The following is a 12,539-nucleotide window of genomic DNA, read 5'->3' on the forward strand; positions in this document are numbered from 1 at the left end:
CGGTAGTTAACGACTTCGTATTATTAGATTGCCCAATTAGAAATGAAAATATTAACAATAAGAACGATAAAATACTGTTTTCGTTCCCATACAAAAAATATCGGTATCATACGCTCTGTGCATGACAGTGGCTGGCAGTTATGCGTGTCCATAGGCGACGGTTAACGCTTACCTCAGGCGATTCGTGTTCTCGTTTGCCTTCTATATTGTGACGTTTATACAATAAAAGTGCAATGCGAACTACCTGCAAGTCGACATTCTGTTGTCAACTGTCATGGCGTACAGGCGGGTCGCGGAGCACACCTGACTGACCAACTGAGTTTTATTTATCACCTTGTAATACAACAGAATCTAGACGTCACAATGGCGACGAGGATAAAGAACGTAAGAAAAAACAAAAAAATCGATGTAGTTGCTAAATAACCGACAAAAAGTTATCAGTTTGAAATTATTTTTTCAATAAAAGGGAGGGAGACGAATGACCCAAATAGCACAGGTATGATGGACCCATTGTGGACTTAATTTATAGCTCTGAGCACATAAACATCTTTATAAGGTACACTTCTGGTATTTAAACTATATTTTGATCGAGAAAAGAACTATTTTTACGCTAATAATATTACTATAGGGCACATTTCAACGTCTTATTCAGTTTAAATACCATTTAATGCTTTTACCTTTCCAAAAACGGGTCGGTGAACAGAAATTAAGCCAAATACAGTAAAATAAGTTATTATAAAATAGAAATAAAACTTTTATAGCGACTGTGTATTTAAGGAAGCGTGTAAAACTATAATTAAGTTATACGTATAATAAATAAACTGTCGCGCATATTGCTGTGTAGTGCTGAATATGTCTGTTCACCGGTAATTTACTACAGGTAACTAAGTATACCAACGTGGTGCTGTCTGCGTTAACGGTTGTTGAAACAATATCTGGGTGCGCTGTAGTTTATTATTAGCTCACAAATGTATCAAATTAACGACAAATGCTTAATAATAGTTCACATAATAGGGTTAACACTTTTAACCAGAAGTTATCTACCTAAATAAATAATAAGTGTACGCTTTATTTAGCGTCAGACTCAATAAAAATCAACAGATCATCTGCGATACAACATGGTGCTACTTAGCTTACGTGTGCTAGTTAGATATGCATTTAAATTATTTAACCAAATCAGCATAATATTATCTGGGTCTTGTTTCTATATTGCAAAAGGAAAAATAAGTAAACAAACTGATACTGTCGGTGAAATTTGTCGTAAAGCTTAAGCTTAATACGAGTATTCTCCAAAAATGGAATACTTTTATGGTTGTAAATGTTGTTGTGTTAATATTGCACTCACCCTCCTGGGGCCCAGCCATACAAGGAAAAGTCTGAAATTTGCTATTGAAATTTGAATCTATAGTGTAGGATTCAGGGTTGATTTTGTTTTGTTTAAAATGAAACGAAGCAAAACAGATGCAACTCTGCTTCAATTAAACATTAGGTGGTGTCGCTAAGGAGCAAAATGTCATGGTTACGGCGACGGCGAACATTGAATCCTGAACGAAGCGAGGTATTAAAATGGAATACTGAGCGTAGTGAGGGATTCAAGTGTTAACGCCCAAAGTGAAAATAATTTTGCTACCATGTGACCCATACTGCTTTTCACATCACATAATATATGTATAAGGAAATAAAAAATAAAAATAAGTTAGATCAAAGAACCTAAAGTCTTAAGAGTTTAAACCTAAAGAGTCTTAAGAGTTTAAAGAGTTAAAGAGTGAAAAGAGTCTGAAAAGTCTAAAGAGTTAAAAGAGTAGAGTCTAAAGAGTCTAAAGAGTCTAAAGAGTCTAAAGAGTCTAAAGAGTCTAAAGAGTCTAAAGAGTCTAAAGAGTCTAAAGAGTCTAAAGAGTCTAAAGAGTCTAAAGAGTCTAAAGAGTCTAAAGAGTCTAAAGAGTCTAAATAGTCTAAAGAGTCTAAAGCGTTTAAAGAGTCTAAATAGTCTAAAGAGTCTAAGGAGTAAATAGTCTGAAGAGCCTAAAGAGACTAAATAGTCTAAATAGTCTAGAGTCTAAAGAGGCTCTAGTACACCCGCAGCCAGCATCCGACCAGGTTTCTCCCAGCCTCGACCAGCCCGGCCGCACCGCTTCGCCGCCACGAAGCGTGCCACCACCCGGAGTCGCCCTCGAGAGCCTCGGGGCTCTTAAGAAATCGGTACGGGTGCTTAAACACATTCCAAGGGGGGCGAGGAACCTGGCAGCAGAAAAATTATGCACCGTTATAAGTAAGTGTATTGAGACCAACGATACCGCTGATTGGTATGCTTTACTTACATTCGCGTATTCGGCTCTAAAAGCACCAGAAGTGCAGGCCTGCGGCAACCTGACCACTAAGGTGAAATCCAACATAGTCGCGGCCGATTGTTGGTCTAGTACAGTTGAGCTAGGCAGTGTCGGAGAGCCCGCCCCTAGGTCGCCCTCTGTCTTAAAGACGATAGAGTCCAAAGTTTATGAGGGCGATTTGAGAGGGGCCGTTCGCGTGCTGATGTCAGATGACTCAATAGCACCTCCGAGCCCTGAGACGCTTGCTTCCTTGCAAACGAAGCACCCGCCCCCGTCCCGCACGTTAACTTTCCCTCGGGAGCCGGATCGGTCTTTTCAAGCCACGACAGTAAGCGTTGAAGACGTGGTCCGGGCACTAGGGACGTTCCATAGCGGGTCAGCCGCGGGCTTAGATGGAATTCGTCCAGCTCATCTAAAGGAGTTGACCTCGAGTTCTGCGGGTGACAGCGGGCAGCGGCTGCTCGGGTCTCTGGTCAAATTGTGCAATTTTTTACTTAGTGGGCAGTTAAACCGTGAAGTTTGTCCATATTTGTACGGAGCGTCCCTGTGCGCTTTGACAAAAAAAGAGGGGGGTATACGGCCTATTGCCGTGGGTAGCACGTTTCGCCGTTTGGTGGCCAAGCTGGGGTGCTATGAGGTGAAGGAGCGCATGGCAAAGTTTCTTCAGCCACATCAGTTGGGGTTTGGCACACAAAGGGGGTGTGAAGCCGCAATTCATGCGACACGCACTTTTGTCATGGATCCCGAGAATGCAAACTGCGTCGTTTTGAAATTAGACCTTAAGAACGCTTTCAATACTGTGGAGAGAGATGTTCTGTTGGGCGCAGTGGAAAAATATATTCCTACCTTGTACCCTTTCTTGCACCAGGTGTATCATTCTCCATCTAACCTGGTTTATGATGATTCCCTAATTCTTTCGCAGGTGGGTGCACAGCAGGGAGATCCACTTGGGCCGCTTGCCTTCAGTCTTGCTATCCATGAGGCGGTGTCGTCTCTGAAAGCTCCTCTTAATACTTGGTATTTGGATGACGGCACTTTAGGGGGGGAGCCTGAAGTTGTAGAGCAGGACCTAGCTTTTCTTATCCCCCGCCTTAGGGATATGGGTCTGGAGGTAAATGCGGGGAAGTGTGAGGTTTACTGCTGTGGACCAACCTCTTCTTCTTCTTTCTCTTCCTTGAGGTCTTTGCTTCCTGGTCTTAAAGAGCTTTCAGACGAAACGTTTACCCTTCTGGGTTCCCCTATATTCCCGGAAGCCATTTCTAACGCCATAGAGACCAGGAAGCGTCTTCTTTTACTCGCCCAAGAACGCCTTAAATATATTAATGCCCATGTCGCCCTGACTCTGCTGCGTATGTGTTTCGCGGTTCCCAAAATTACATACCTGTTGAGAACCGCTCCAACATGGTTGTGTCCGGGTGATGTGTCTTCATTTGACGGTGCGCTGAGGGTTACGGCAGAGACTATCTTAAATGTGTCTTTTTCAGACGAACAATGGACTCAAGCGTCTTTGCCGATACGTCATGGTGGCCTCGGTTTGCGGTGTGCGGGGGATGTGGGCTTGCCGGCCTTCCTAGCGTCGGCACATGGAGTTGGTGACCTTGTCTTTAAAATTTTACATTGTCAGGGAGAGAGGGTTACCATTCCGTTTGTCGAGGATGCGCTGACAAGGTGGACGGCTCGTTACCCAACGGCGTCGCTGCCCGAGGCTCCGCAAGTACAGCGACTTTGGGACGATGTAGGAGCTGGGGATGCACTTGCACGGCTTATGGGGATGGCCACGGGGGTAAATTTGGCTAGGTTGAAGTCGGTGTCAAGAGTAGAAGCGGGAGCGTGGTTGCAAGCTTTGCCGGCTCCTCATCTGGGAACACTCCTGGACAACGACTCATTGCGGGTGGCAGTAGCTCTCCGCCTGGGCTGCGATGTTTGTGTGCCTCATAAATGCATCTGCGGCTCAATGGTGGAGGCGAATGGCCATCACGGTTTGAGTTGTTGTCGTTGTTCAGGAAGGTTTCCGCGTCACCACGCTCTCAATGACATCGTGAGGAGGGCTTTAATATCCGCCAACATTCCCTGTGTCCTGGAGCCTCCGGGCCTCTGCCGCACCGATGGTAAAAGGCCAGACGGCTTGACTTTGGTGCCGTGGCAGAGGGGTAAATGCCTGCTATGGGACGCTACGTGCGTTAGCACTTTCGCGGCCTCACACCTCGGCCGAACTGTGCGGGCGGCTGGTGCCGCCGCGGATTTTGCCGCGGCCAAGAAGCTGGAGAAATATGCGAACCTGGCCGGAAATTATTATTTTGTGCCCCTTGCGTTTGAGACAACCGGGTGCTGGGGGTCGGAGGCTACTGCCTTTATTAGGGAAGTGGGACGTCGAATGAGGGAGAAGGGATCTGACGCCCGCGCGGGTTCGTACCTGGTGCAAAGGTTGTCCATCGCCATTCAACGCGGTAACGCGGCTAGTGTGATGGGTACCTTTGCGCCAGGGACAACTCGGGGGGGACTTTTTGACTAAAGCTAGTCTTAAGTTTTAGTTTTAGTTTTTTTTTTTATATATATATATTGTTGTATTGACGATTATTGTCTAAAGAGTCTAAAGAGTCTAAAGAGTCTAAAGAGTCTAAATAGTCTAAAGAGTCTAAAGCGTTTAAAGAGTCTAAATAGTCTAAAAAGTCTAAAGAGTCTCAAGAGATTAAAGAGTAAGGAGTCTAAATAGTCTTAATAGTCTAAATAGTCTAAAGAGTCTTAAGGAGACTACAGAATCTAAGTTAGAGTCTAAAGATTGTAAGAGTTTAAATAGTCTAAAGAAGTCTAAAGGGTCTAAGAGTCTTGAGAGTCTGAAGAATCTAGAGGCGTACATGTGTGCAGTAAACAGATTTTGTTGAAAATAATTATAATAAAAAAAAACATTTTCCGAATAAATGTAAAAAATTCTTCCACCGAACTTAGAAAGTTCCTACTACAGCTGGTAGGACCGTGGGCCTTGGGAAGGTATGGCTATGCTTAATAATTCTGCCGCGCCAGCAATGATTGCGCGGTGATCGATTACATTTGGAAACTCATGAAATGCTTACCTTGTCCTCCTTAAATAAGTTCTTTATTTAATTATTTAAACGAGTTTTCAAATGCAAGTACCGCGGTTATGGTGGTGGGGCGGGGTTGCTGATGCCGACTATGGTGTATTTAAAATAACTAACTAGACATTGACACAACCTTGCCTATAAATATGAAAACTAGAAAAGTCGAGTTTCATAGGCTGAAAAGACAATGGTATTAATGTATAGTTTATGCAAGATACGAGTTCCGTATAAATAAATACCTACAATTGGAGTGAAGACTCCGTGAGTGGAACCTAAGTCCGAATAAGGAAATACCATTGGAGTGAAAACTCCGCGAGTGCTGCATGGGATATCGGCCCATGTAGTGCAAATGATAAGTTCTTCAGAATTAAAAATAAATATAGCTCAGGAAAAATTCCATTAAATTTAAATTGTTAGTAATATGTGACTATAATTAACGTTAAGGAGTGAAACTCAGGTTATTGTCACAAAGACTCGTTGAACTTTAATGTATGTCTTGGGGTCCAATCCTATGTATATGTGTCTACCTGTTCTGTTTGTTACACGTTAGGTTACTTCGATAACTCCTTAAGTACAGAAACTCGGTAGTTAGAAGGTACTTACCTAACGCACATGTTCCGTGCTTACTTACGGATAGTATTACAATAATGTCTTAATTGTCCGCTTTAGAATGTGCCTGAGTGTCGTGTGCCTGCTATCTGCGAGCACTCTTCCAAGTACGCACGTTTCAGAAGCTAGCGTAATGGACATTTTTAAAGTTGCTGTCGACAAATTATAAGAATACTTTTCGCAAAAACAGAGTTTGTATGAACGATTCGTGTTTCGACTGATGCAACAAGAATTGTACTTTGGAAATTTCTAATCTAATCTATTCCTAATGATTCTAAATGTGATTTCAATGCGGAAAATTGAGCCTCCGCCGATCTAAAGGAAAATATTGAATCTAGGGGTTTCAGTTACAATAAACAAGTGATTATGGGAACAAATTTGATAAAATGTTAGGAGGCAACTGAAAGAGTTTTTGGGCAAACATAACAAACAGGTAGACAGGATTGCGATAATGGCGCCGCCTTCCCCCTAAAAGATAAAATGTGCCGGCATGTGATAAATGTGCCTACAAAGGCCAATTCAAAATGCAAAGCTGCACTAGGACTAAATGAGTACCGATAAAAGTCGACGGGCCGACTAAATTAAAGTCCAAAAATAAATAAATTACCTAAAGCCAATCAACTAATTTTAGTGCCAAAAGAACACAATAGTAATTCTATAAATTTACAATCAGGTCAAAGGTCAATTTAAGGTAAATAAATAGACGCTGGGTCCGTCACAATGCCACACATTGTGTAGGTATCTAAAGTAAATGCTGAAAAAAATACAAAGTACCAATCAGTGACGATGCGTGAAACCTTGCACTCCCACTGCGCTACTTTATATATGACTTGTTCCTAATAGTGAAAACATACACATACGAACATAGTAACCAAATCCGTAAAATGGACGGCCAAGCGATGGCGTCAATATCGGACAGTTACCCAGATAGAGATGAGTTTTAATTAAGTGTAATAAAAAGGCACGTTAGTGGGAAATTTATACTGTGTACGTATAAAAACGTAAGGACCAGACGTGATCTTGATTGCACCAAATTGCAGTTTGCCTAATTGAGGTTGAAACTAACAAAATCAAACAAACCTTGTAAATTGAGGTTGCAGATCGAGCCTCTATATTTGCAAGAGTACATATATATTATCAAAGAGTTATTTACTTAAGTCGTTGTTTAATTATCGTACAGGTACTAAGTACCAAGTATGAACTAAAACCCAAAATGGCGTAGGGTTTTATTAAAGCAACGGAATAATAATAAAGTAAATCTTCGAACAATGTAGTCGGTGAAACCGTGTTCATGGTAATGAAATTCCATTGGTTCCTTGTAAAATATACATAATTAGAGTTAAACAATATATGCCACCATCAAAATGAACATACCTAGGTGCTAGTTTTGCTCTATAATAAATCTGTAAGTAATTGAACCTAAGGGAAGCAAAATGTCTTTAAAAAAAATTATTAATGTGACTGTAACTGTAAAATTAAGGCTGTGTATATTGTAGTCAAGGGCTATTGTAGACTATAGTCAAGGCTAAAATCAACTTCCAATTGTAAGCAGGGATTAAAGTTGTTTTCATAACATAAATTTTACTTCAATATTGCATCCTCCAGATTTAATTACCATGTAGTCCGTTTTTCGACATACTGCATCGTCACATAGTTTTAGAAATTAAAAAAGAAGACATTATGACCATTCGGTTACTCATTCATTCACCGACCGGTCAGTCGCAACCAATCTTGTTCATTCGTTTTTCGTGTGCAGCATCGTCAACATCGTATCCTGTTATAGTTGATCGTGAATTATAATTACACATTAAAAACTGTACGAAACATGGGAAAACGTAAACACAAACATAATGACAAGGATATTCGTCGCAAAATTCGACGTTTGGAGGATAAATTGCGATACAATAGGCGCAAAGGTAAAACTACCCGTTATTTTAACAATTTTATTGATTTGTTGTTTTTGTTACTTTTCCTGTGAATACGCTTCGTAAATTAAGTAATGTCTTGAAGTGGTAACACGAGATGTTATCCTGACAGATAATTATTTGTTTCTTGACGTGGTAATACGAGATATTGCCCTGAAACAATAACTTTTGTGCTCCTTAATGTGGTAATACGAGATATTGCCCTGGGCCAATTATTGTATGTACCTACTTTCTTAAAGTGATGATACTGTGATATCGTCCTGAAAGTAACAATGTATTATTATTATTTTAGATTTGGATCGAAGATCTGACTCCTCGATGTCAGGTTCATCACAAAGCTCTTACTATGATAGACAATCACCAGATGTCGAAGATGTTGAAGGCAGAAATAGCGAGTATGGCGAAGACGAGATGCTTCGTGAAGAAGCTTTTATGGAAGATGAGATTCATGATAGTACTCGCCGCTTGGCATCTCAAGTGCAGCCAGTGATGAACAGCCGCATAGCGAGCCCCTTGCCTCAGATCGCAGTGGCGCCAGCGCCAGCTCCAGCGACAGCGCCATCTTTGCCGCTAATACCTACCGTACCGCCGGAACATGCCGCCTCGGTCCAAACTAACCCCGCTCAGTCTGTACTACCCACAGAAATAGATAAATCTACAACCGTACTCCCGCAAGAGATCTTATGTATACTGGGAGAGGCAAAAAAGCTAGATGAACCACTCGGTGAGTGTATTCCTGATGAGCTCTCTGAACGCTGGGGGAAAATATTAACGGACGGGCTGGTCAAGGAAGTGAAGCAGTCTCTCGTGGATAAAATACTGATGCCTAGTAATTTTTTACTAGCCCGAGCGCCTAAGTTAAATCCGGAGGTGGCAGCAGTCATTAATGAATCAGCAAAAAATCGTGACATGCGTTTAGAAAAAGCTCAAAATCAACTGGGCCGGGGCATCGCTGGACTTGCAAATTTAGCAAATGATCTTATAAAATCAGAGTTGGATAAACTTGATATCATCAAGAAAATTTCGGAAGTTACCCAAGTCCTGCTAGACCTTCATTATGAAGAATCAATCAACAGGAACAAACTCCTAGTTCCATTGTTAGATAAGAAGTTCTGGAACACAATAAAAGGGGTTAAAAGAGACGAATATCTCTTTGGTGAAAAACTGGGTGATAAAATCAAAAACTCCAAAGATATAGAAAAGTCGGATCAACAGATTAAAAAATCCTTCACATTCAACCCGGCGTTCCAGAATCGTAAGCAAGCAGCGCAGCCGGGAAACGCGAGAGCTCCTCCTCGTCAATACAAGCCGAAAGCAACGCCAGCACCGACGACGGGCAGATACTACGAGCCTCAGTCCTCGACGTCGGCGAGGAGGACGACTTCGAGCCAGCGTCGCGGGCGTCACTACTCGAACAACAGGGCGAACGAGCGGAGCCGGCGTTAGAGGTACCACATGCCGGTCGCATACAATATTATTATAATAATTGGTTATTAGTCACCGACGATCCGTCGGTATTATCTATTGTACAAGGATATAAAATTCCAATTGCCTTGCCGATTTCACAAAGGACCGAACCCAATAACCCTCCCTTTTCAAAAAGGGAAATGGATTCAGCAATAGCTAAATTAATTGAATTAGGAGCCATTACGAAATGTAATGAAAATACCCCTGGTCAATTCATTTCGCCTATATTTTTGACTCCAAAACCTAACGGTGATTTTAGGTTTATCTTGAATTTGAAAACATTAAACAAGTCTGTTTATTCTCACCATTTCAAAATGGAAGATATTCGCACAGCTATTAAGTTAGTATCAAAAGGCGCCTACATGGCTACAGTTGACCTAAAGGACGCCTACTTTCTGGTCCCAATACATCCATCGTATAGAAAAATTTTAAGGTTTAGATATGAGCACCTATATGAATTCAATTGTTTGCCAAATGGGTTGACTTCAGCGCGCCTTGTCTTCACTAAGCTATTGAAACCGCTTCTATCCTTACTGAGAAGTCGGGGACATATATTAGTAGCTTACCTTGACGATATCTTGTGTATAGGAAATACTCGAGAAGCTTGCAAAGACACGGTACATGTTTTAATAGAAAATTTGGAGAAACTTGGTTTTGTTATCAATTTCGAAAAAAGTATTTTTACTCCTGCTCAAAAGTGTAAATTTTTAGGTTTAATAATAAATTTACAAGCCATGCAATTACAATTGCCTGATGATAAAATATTAAAAGTCTCAGAAATGGCAAAAAATATGCAAGCTAAAACTTATACAAGTATACGTGACTTTGCAAAGTTCGTAGGTACACTCACGGCCGCTTGTCCTGCAGTGGCGTATGGTTGGGCGCATACTAAGCTTTTTGAACGCGAGAAATTTTTAGCCCTTCAAAAATCTCACGACAATTACGATTCACAAATGATTCTCAAATCGTGTTTACTGGATGATTTTAAATGGTGGTCTAATATTGCGTCTAAATCTCAAAATAAGATGCAAAAAGATACTTATCATTTTGAAATCTTTACTGACTCATCTCTCACCGGCTGGGGAGCAGCTTGTAACGGCGAAATTACTAGGGGGCATTGGTCGGCTGTCGAAGCTCAAAATCATATTAATTATCTCGAGCTTTTGGCAGCCTTCTTAGGCTTACAATCATTTTGTAAATATAGTCGTGATTTAAATGTGTTACTCAGAATCGATAACACCACTGCTATATCCTATATTAATAGAATGGGGGGTATACAGTACCCCCATCTAAACAAAATCACAAGAACGATATGGGAGTGGTGCGAACAGAGACGTATATTTATTTTTGCGTCTTACATTAAGTCACGTGACAATACCGATGCCGACCAAGCCTCTAGACATACCAATATTGACACAGAATGGGAACTTAATTATAAAAGTTTTCAAATCATTCGTAATCACTTGGGAGAACCTGACATAGATCTATTTGCATCTCGTCTAAATAACAAATGTCGAAGATATGTTTCTTGGAAACGGGATCCCGGTGCTTACGAAATCGATGCGTTTACCTTTTCATGGCGCAATTACTTTTTTTACGCCTTCCCTCCATTTGCGCTTGTTCTAAAATGTCTTCGAAAAATAGTCGAAGATGGAGCAAGGGGTATCCTGGTTGTCCCTCATTGGCCGGGACAACCATGGTTTCCGTTGTTCCTGTCCCTAGTCAAATCAGAAATTATCTATCTGACACCTAATAAAAATCTTTTACTGTCACCTTACAGAGAGTGTCACCCCCTTTGGCGCAGCCTTACCCTGGCGTGCGCAGTGTTATACGACAAGCCTACGTAAAACGCGCCATACCGGATGATTGTATTGAAATAATGTTACAATCTTTATCAAAGAATACTCTTACTCAATATAATGTAGGGTTAAAACAATGGTTCGAGTTTTGTCAGGTGAATAATATTGATTTGTATAATGGTTCTGTTGCTGACATCTTAAAATTTCTTACAGAAAAGTACCATGCAAACGCCAGCTATGGCACATTAAATTCCTTTCGATCCAGCTTATCCTTGATTATGGATAAAGACCGATGTAATAATGATTGTGTTTCGAGGTTCCTAAAAGGCGTTTTCAAAAGTAAACCGTCCTTTCCTAAATATAATTATATATGGGACCCTAATTTAGTCTTAGATTACCTGTCTGGTTTCTTTCCTAATGAGTCGCTAACGATAGAAAATTTGACAAAGAAATTGGTAACTCTTCTCGCGTTGTCAACGGGACAACGTGTGCAGACGTTATCTTTAATAAATGTTGCAGATATCCAGATACAAGAGTCCCGTATTGTTATTGTCATTAATGAGATTATTAAAACATCTGCGCCTAACAGACATAATCCAAGACTGACTCTACCCTTTTTTAAGGAAAAAGCCACTATTTGTCCAGCATCAGCATTATCCTGTTACATAGAAAGAACATGTAATTTTAGATCCACTATAAACTCGAACAAATTGATCTTGACAATCAAAAAACCTATTCACAATGCTAGTCCCCAAACTATCAGCCGCTGGATAAAGCAAACGCTAAGTAACAGCGGAGTGGACACCAAGACGTTCACCGCTCATAGCACCCGGCACGCCTCGACGTCCGCAGCTAGCCGATCTGGTATTTCCACTGATATAATTCAAAGAACAGCGGGGTGGTCGGGAAATTCTCTTTGTTTTGCCCGCTTTTACAATCAACCACTAATAAATACACAGGAAGATTGTGTTTTTGCTCGAGCGGTATTAAATAGTTGAACTAGGTTCATTATGATAATTGATTAGTTGAATAATCTGTGATTATTATTAATATCTTGAATAATATTAATACATTATTTCTGATTAACTTTGTATACCTACAATTGCATAATAATAATAAACTTAAAATTATTAATTATTATGTTGCCTTTCATTCTGCAACCAGCGCTAAACATCTACATGGTAATTAAATCTGGAGGATGCAATATTGAAGTAAAATTTATGGTTAAAAGAACTTACCTAAGTGAATTTCAACCAAAATTTTACGAAATATTGCATCCGAGAGATTTAATATCCCGCCAACCCCAAATAATAAAGAACCCCATGATGCAGAATA

General features: G+C 40.7%; 1 protein-coding gene across 1 annotated transcript; it reads left to right on the forward strand.

Moving 5' to 3' along the window:
• Positions 1-7,593: 7,593 nt before the first annotated feature.
• Positions 7,594-12,273, forward strand: LOC134796953 (uncharacterized). Its single transcript, XM_063769147.1, has 4 exons — positions 7,594-7,929; positions 8,231-9,106; positions 9,199-9,386; positions 11,186-12,273. Exons 1-4 carry the CDS (start codon positions 7,839-7,841, stop codon positions 12,200-12,202), a joined length of 2,172 nt encoding a protein of 723 aa, XP_063625217.1. The 5' UTR covers positions 7,594-7,838; the 3' UTR covers positions 12,203-12,273.
• The last annotated feature ends 266 nt before the right edge of the window (positions 12,274-12,539 follow it).

Source organism: Cydia splendana, chromosome 14, assembly GCF_910591565.1.
Source record: "Cydia splendana chromosome 14, ilCydSple1.2, whole genome shotgun sequence".
Classification (NCBI taxonomy): Eukaryota; Metazoa; Arthropoda; class Insecta; order Lepidoptera; family Tortricidae; genus Cydia; species Cydia splendana.